The sequence below is a fragment of the Apis mellifera genome (genome assembly GCF_003254395.2).
Source record: "Apis mellifera strain DH4 linkage group LG15 unlocalized genomic scaffold, Amel_HAv3.1 GroupUN_70_associated_to_Group15, whole genome shotgun sequence".
Taxonomy (NCBI): domain Eukaryota; kingdom Metazoa; phylum Arthropoda; class Insecta; order Hymenoptera; family Apidae; genus Apis; species Apis mellifera.
Window position 1 is genome coordinate 10,404 of NW_020555850.1, and position 7,908 is coordinate 18,311.

General features: G+C 38.6%; 1 protein-coding gene across 1 annotated transcript; it reads left to right on the plus strand.

The window, feature by feature from the left end:
• The first annotated feature begins 2,725 nt into the window (after positions 1-2,725).
• LOC107965822 (retrovirus-related Pol polyprotein from type-1 retrotransposable element R2) lies at positions 2,726-6,985 on the plus strand. The gene is made up of 5 exons (XM_026445951.1): positions 2,726-2,852; positions 3,071-3,474; positions 3,546-5,618; positions 5,684-6,625; positions 6,743-6,985. The coding sequence occupies exons 1-5, from the start codon at positions 2,726-2,728 to the stop codon at positions 6,983-6,985; spliced, it is 3,789 nt and encodes a 1,262-aa protein (XP_026301736.1).
• The last annotated feature ends 923 nt before the right edge of the window (positions 6,986-7,908 follow it).

Here is a 7,908-nt window from a genome sequence, read left to right on the forward strand (position 1 = left end):
GTTTGAGAAAATGTATTTTGAATTTTTTTAAATTATTTATAAATGGATCTAAAATCAATAATAAACGATTAAAAATTTTTTAAAAAATTTTTTAAAAATTCTTTTGGGTAGTTTTTTTGTTAGGATGAAAATACTTATTGTTTTCTTTAGTTTCAAATGACAGCACAATGAATTTTCAATAAACGATGCAAAGTTTTATAAAAACATATTGGTGACATATAATATGAGATATCACAAATGACTCAATATACAAATTTTGTTATATAGATAACATATATTTTCAATACAAATTTTGTCAATTCTATAACCGCTTGAAATAATTTTTAAAAAATTTTAATAATTAATTTTAATAATATTAATTTACCATATAAAATGACAATAAATGACATATAATGACCGATGACTGTATGGTGGTCTATAAAATGAATAATTTATTATTCTTTTCTCGAAACATGGAGATATCATAACAGCAGCATTCTACTAAAAAATTGATATCATGCAAACAATCCGCATTAATCATTAGGATCATAGGTGTATTCTTGTGCATAACAACGTCGCATACATCACAAATCATTCTATAAAAATCAATTCTTTATATCGATTCTAATTCTATAGAATTGATGTTTATATATCAATTATATATATAATATAATTTCAGTTATATCGGATGTAATATATATGCGTGTTTCAAAAATGTGCGGTCATCCGTAAACTAGGGATTTGTGAAATTTCAAGCAAAAATTTTCGTTACAATTTTGTTAACGAAAAAAATTAACAAAAAAATTAACATTAAACAAAAAAATTTTATTAACAAAAAAAATAGTTATTATCAAAAACGTGGAGCACGTAGACTAGTCGAGCCGGGTCAATAGCGTTGGCTACATACCGCCGTTCGAGTACGAACAAGTCGAAACAACATATCTTGAAAAAATGTGTTGAATATAACAAATATTTTTTATTGATAAAAAATTATATCGAATTACATCACGAACAATGAATAAATTAATTAATTGTCATTGATAAAATATTATAATATTAAAAAAACTAATATAAAACTTTTCTAACAAATGAACGATCAATATTACATATTTTGAATAAAAAAAATAAATCATGCACTACAATCTATACTACATTAAGAAACAATATTTGTTAGAAAATAGTATTATTATCAATAAATAGATAAAATCAATCATTCATCGAAAATTTACTTTAACTTGAGCTTTGAAAATGAAACATCAAATGGATCATCATCTTCTGAATATTTTTCTTAACGTTGACGAACGAATTAATTTTTTATAAATTTACACGCAATACTTACGTAAAATAAATTACAAATGAAATATTATTGAAAAATAACATACACACACGCTATATCATCGGATCAACATACACGTTGGTTCATTTCGTTGCATTATCATCAAAACCGATCACTTGATCACTTGTAATTCAATAATTTCAGAAAAGAATCTTGAGAATTCTCTCTACGTTGAAGGTATTGGTGGGATATAAAGGGGATTTTGTTATGATAAATAAGATTCCACATATTTATTCTTTGCTGTAATTTTGTTATTTTTGCTTTTATTTATATATTTTTTTTAGAAACTTATATAATGAATAGAATAAAATGATTTATTTTTAAATGAATTTATTTTTAAATGTTTATTATTAAATAAATATTCCTTAAATCAATTGGTGATATCGATGATGATCGATTGGTAATCACATTATTTTGTAATAAAATCTATGTCAGATATGGCAAATGATAGTATCGTTTTTTTCTGACGTCGACATTCTTATAACGTATTGCGTGAATCTCCGTTATATGCAACTAAAACTGTGAAACAGATAATTTAAATTTTATTTTCAATAGCTATTAGCATTTTCAATAGTGTAGATTTTAATACTGATTTACGAGCGAATATAGTTGCTTTATATTTTCCAAACTCTCAATAATAGTCGAGATTGAGATATAACAACCATTTAACAAGTTATATTTACGTCAAGTGCTTTGCAACGGATCACATAGAAGCGGACATAAGATTTTTACTTTTATGTACTGCGATGTAACTTCGTGAAAGCTTTTATGCGATCATTGATTCTTTTTAAACTTTTTTTAATTTATATTTTCAACAAAAATTTTCATGCAATAAACCACAATCTCAAAAAAATAAAAGATATATTTTCTAATGGAACTTTCATTATTTATGACAATGGTTGATTCTCAGATTCAAGATTCATGTTCAACATTGTTTTTTTTAAAGTATATATATGTGTATATAATTATAAATAATTATAAATAATATATAATAATGGAATAACCATAATACCTCTCGTAATCTGTCGCTCGAATTTAAAAAATTTGCAACAAAAATAAAAAATAAAATTGTAAATAATAAAAGTTGAAATCGCAACAATCATATTATTATTAAATAGCAAAGGATTTCGCGCATTTGTTATTATTAATAGGTATGACAAATACTTCAACAAAGTTTATGCAATGTACAGTCATAAGAATTTTGACGATAGAAGAAAACGATCATTAACGTTCACAAAATTTACTACATCTGATGTGAGTTTTATTACATTAAAATAATATGATTATTTATCAATTGATTAAAAAAATGTTTGTTTAATAGTAAATGTAATTTTTTATTCTAGTTGTTTATTTGTAAACAATTTGTCAGCGGTTGCGCAAAGCAATACGCCGGTGGTGGTAATGAGCAATATGCCGCTAGCGGCCGAATTACCAATCGCCATTGCGGCGGCTAGTAACGCACTCAGAGAGGTGTGGCGCGGAAGCATTGGTTCTGTTGGAAGCGGAGCTCTTGAGATAGTTGCTAGGGGCACAAAGCGCAATATATAGCCTCAAGTCGTAGTTTACTCCACGTGGTCCCGCTGGAATATTTTATCGACTCCTCTCCGGAGGATCATAGAGTTTGAAACCGGCTACAGCGAGGCAAGGGCGGTGAGGTGCACACCGATGGGGAGCAGCGACCCCTACCCATAGCTAAGAGAGCAGGCGATTGCCAACCGTCAGCGCGAATAAAATTAATCATGTGTATATGAGGAGGATCTATAACGGGTACCTTGTGCCCAAACCATCTGTGGGTATCACCTACATGCGTTAAAACGAACCTGATAGCTGGCCGATCGCCGACCCTCTTTGATGGCCTGTGCCAACAACCGGAAAGAACAAGGAGCAGAAGTCTAACGGAAGGAAAGTGTCGGGAGTACTATAATTCCCAAAGGATAAACCAAATTAAAATGTCGAGTAATAGAGAAGAAGAGCCTCGGACACGGGGGCCCCCTGGCCCTGGGGTCCCGTGGCGGACGTGTCCGCTGCGGTGGAAGGCCACTTATGACGACCAGGCATGTCCACGGACTGAGAAACAAACCATCGAACTGCCCCTGAACGGCAGATACAATGCTTATGGTGCCACATTGAAGGAAGGAACCAAAGATTCCTCCAGGAAAGCCAATACTTAAAACACAAAGACACGCAACACCCTAAAGGCGAAATAATATGGAGGTGCGCTGCATGCCAGAAAGAATTCGAGAAACTCCATGGCTGCAGGTGTCACTTACCCAAGTGTAAGGGACGCAAAGAAGCCAAGGGTGTTGCCAAATTTAAATGCGACTCCTGCGAGGAATCGTTCCTAACGCAAAGAGGATTGTCTATGCACGAGCTACATAGACATCCAGCGATTAGGAACTTGAAAAGAACACAAGGCACCAGTCGGGGAAATACCAGACCAACCAACAGAGCCTCGGTCTGGTCCAAAGAGGAAACGGACCTCTTGATAAAACTTAACGAGCGCTACAAACACTTAAAACAGCCGAACGTAGCGCTCAAAGAATATTTCCCCGACAAGACACTAAAACAAATCAGCGACAAAAGAAGGCTCCTGCCCGTTCAGGAACCCGAAGACGTGGCCACAACTGATGAAACGGGACCTCCTCCTTCCGACTCATCGGAAGAGAGCATATACGAATCGGCCACGGAGGACGAAGGAGGAGGAGATATGCAACAAACGGCTCCAAACGATAGCTGGAAGGAGCCGTTTATACAAAGTATAAGAACAAACCACCTCGAAGAGGAAGACTCCCTTCGAAAGGTGGAAGAAGCCATCGAAAGAATGGCTATGAATGAAGGGGTAACTGAACAAGAGGTGGGCACCCTTCTTGAACAATTTGTCGACTCCCTAACTCAATCCCCAACAACGGAAAGAAAGGGGAGCCGACGTAAGAGTCAAAAGACTACAAAAAGAAAGACCACCCATAACAATAGAAAAAAGTTCTTATATGCCAAACACCAGGAGCTCTATAAAAAGAGCCCACGAAGGCTTCTGGAGTTGGCGTTATCGGGTGAGTCTAGCAGTGGCAGAGAAGTGGTTAATCTCCCTGAGGCCGACTCAGTGGGTCCACTATATAAAAGTCTATGGGGCCAAATAGGCCCGGAAAAAACTCACAGAAACCAACCTATGTGCAACAATATCGATATGAGCGAAATTTGGACTCCAATCGCCCTGGAGAGCCTTGTCGAAAAATTCAAAAAGATAAAGTCCGACACCGCAGCCGGCGCGGACCAGATAAAGAAATTCCACCTGAGAAAGAAAGGGGCACTACACGTATTCGCCAAACTGTGTAACCTCCTCATGCTGCACCGAATATACCCAGCACAGTGGAAAACCAACCGAACCACGCTTATTCCCAAACCGGGGAAGAGCGCGGAAGAGGTTGAGAACTGGAGACCAATCACCATCGGGTCTCTGCTGGGAAGAATATATTCGGCTATGATCGACCGTAAATTACGGTCGAAAATAAAGCAGCACATAAGACAGAAGGGGTTTACACAGGAGGATGGCTGTAAAAATAATATAGCCATTCTCAGTAGTGCCTTAACCAAAATGAAAGAGGACTCAGGTGGAATCATAACCATAATAGACATTTCCAAAGCCTTCGACACGGTTCCCCACGGCGAAATAAGCCAAAGTCTGATGAACAAAGGAGTCCCATCGCCCATATGCGAATACATTCAAAAAATGTACATAGGTTGTAAAACTATTATATATTGCAGAGACAAGAAAACACTGCCAGTGGACATACTGAGAGGAGTCAAACAGGGAGACCCGCTATCGCCACTGCTTTTCAACTTGATAATAGATCCCATAATAGGGACACTGGACGAGACGACGGAGGGCATTAAATTAGAAAACGAGAACATTTCAGTTCTCGCCTTCGCCGACGACCTTGTCCTTTTGGCGAAAGACAAAGAAACAGCCGATAAGCAAAATCGGCTCATCAATGAATATCTGGACGACCTGAAAATGAAAGTATCCGCCGAAAAATGCACAACCTTCGAAATCAAACGGCAGAACAAAACGTGGTTCCTAGGAGACCCACAGTTGACGTTGGGTCAGCAACGTATCCCGTATGCCGACCCAGAAGCAGCAATCAAATACCTAGGAACCAACTTCAATCCATGGAGAGGGTTGTGCAAAACCTCGATAAAAGAAATCATCGATGCGGCTAGAACTGTCAAACAGCTGAAACTTAAGCCGCATCAAAAAATCAACCTTATAAGAACCTACCTCTTGCCAAGATACATACATAAATTGGTGGCAAATCCTCCCCCTCTGGGGACCTAGACCTAATCGATAAAGAGCTCAAAACTATAATAAAGGAAATATTGCACCTCCATCCGTCCACCACGGACGGACTAATATACACTGATAAGAGCCATGGCGGTCTAGGGATCCAGCGGGTGGCGAACATAGTCAAGCTGGCCAAACTAAAACATAGTATACTAATGACAAGGTCAGAGGATAATGCCGTCAAGATAGCACTTAACGGGCAAGAGGGAATGGTGAAAAGATACGCCACGTCCATAGGCCTACAATGGCCATGTGGAATAGAAGAAATCGAGGAAACGCGTAAAAAACTCAAGAGGGCGGATACAAACAAATGGAAAACTTTAATTTCGCAAGGACAAGGCATAAAAGAATTTTTCGGGGATAAAACCGGGAATGCCTGGTTATACAACCCCGAAATGCTGAGACCGTCTCGATACCTGGACGCACTAAAACTGAGAACAAATACATATGGCACAAAAGCAGCACTCCACAGAGCGAAAAGAGACATAGACATAAACTGTCGGAGATGCGGCGTCCAGGTGGAAACCCTAGGACATATATTGGGACTATGCACCCATACAAAGAACAAAAGAATAAAAAGACACGACGAAATCTGCGATCTTATCGCAAAGAATGTCTCTAAAGAATACGTGATATTTAGGGAACCAGAAGTAGAGGTAAACGGTGACAGACGTAAACCAGATATGGTCATAAAAGACCATGACAAGGTATACGTCGTGGACGTCACCGTAAGATACGAAAACAATGATTCCCTAAACAAGGCCTACAAAGAAAAAGAAAACAAATACAAAGAGACAGCGGAAATTATGAGAAGAGACTTGAAAGCAAAAGAGAGCAGAGTTCTGCCAGTGGTTATCGGGAGCAGAGGGGCAGTGCCCCGAGCCACTATAGAAAATCTAAAAGTCCTAGGGCTTCAAACAAAACATGCCCTGACGGCTTCGCTCATAGCCCTCCGATCGTCGATCGAAATGGCAAATGAATTCCTGGACTACGATCACACTACGTGATCGTTAAAAGTAAAAATCTATTTATTTATTTTATTTTTATATTATAACACATTATTTATTTATTTATTTATTGTTTTAAAGATGACGAAGCCGCAAGGCCAATCCAAATTTAACAAAAGAACGAGACTACTGGTCGACATTAAAAAGACGAAGCAGCTGCCAGCTGATAAACAACAGAGCCCGTCTCGGCCTTTACACCGAGCGGTGCAAGTCCTGACGTACTATTGTACGTCTAGGGCGCGGGGCAGATTCTACCGTGTAGAATCTGGGGCGACGCCTCCGCGAGGCACTCCCTGGACAACGTACGCTAAAGCGTACGGCTAAGTGCGCCTCCCGAAAGGGTCCCCGTTCCTAATTTTTCCGAGCCCGCGGGCAGATCTCGTGGCAGTGACGCTAGAAAGTTAAGTCCGCGGACATATAAAATTACAGCCTTAAATAATGAACCCCACGAGGAGGTATCCTCGAAATTCCGCCACGATCCTTCTGATCGTAGGCGCAAAACATAGCCAAATGCCTCGTCATCTAATTAGTGACGCGCATGAATGGATTAACGAGATTCCCTTTGTTCTATTTATTGAGGAAGCTTGTGTACTAGTGGACGGCGAACGCTTTTTAATGTCGCTCGTGTTCTTATTCGAATTTTTATGAGTTTTTGTTATAAATAAACTATAATTTGTGGTTCATAGTGTTTCGGTGGCGTAAGTGTTCAAGTGGTTGTGTTATTAGTGTGTTTGAACTTATACGTGGCCGTAAATCGCGAATATTATTTGCAAGGTCGGCTACCATGTGCTACCACGTGGGCGGCCACGTTATAATCTTAGTTCCGTCTATTCTGTCTATGATATGTTGTTACTCTTATTTTATATAGCTTAAGACGGTTGTAATAGAATAGACCGTGATACGTAGTTGTGTCTTTAATTAATTAATTAATATAGCCCTTGTGCTTAAACTTTGGTGTAACGAACATTTGTCGGCCATATTGTGCGTTTCGGCGCGTCCTGAAGCTGACTGCAGCGCCACCAAATGGTTGCTTTCGGTAACTATTGTTCGTCCGGAGCGTTCGTCGATAAGAAGTGATCGAAGCGCACTTTAGCGTTGCGTGTACCTCTGCTCGGTGTTCCCGCCGCTGACGTGGTTACGTGTTGAGACGCGATTTACTTTATTGCCCGGGCACAGATGTATCGTCGAATCGCAAGATGTCGAAAGCGGCGAAGCGCGTCATCGAGACATCCGATATGGATTGCGAT

Coding starts and splice junctions, on each gene's coding strand:
- LOC107965822 (XM_026445951.1), top strand. CDS start 2,726: ATGCCGCTAGCGGCCGAATTACCAATCGCCATTGCGGCGGCTAGTAAC. Junction 2,853..3,070: donor AGTTGCTAGGGGCACAAAGC/GCAATATATAGC, acceptor GTATATGAGGAG/GATCTATAACGGGTACCTTG. Junction 6,626..6,742: donor TCCGATCGTCGATCGAAATG/GCAAATGAATTC, acceptor ATTGTTTTAAAG/ATGACGAAGCCGCAAGGCCA.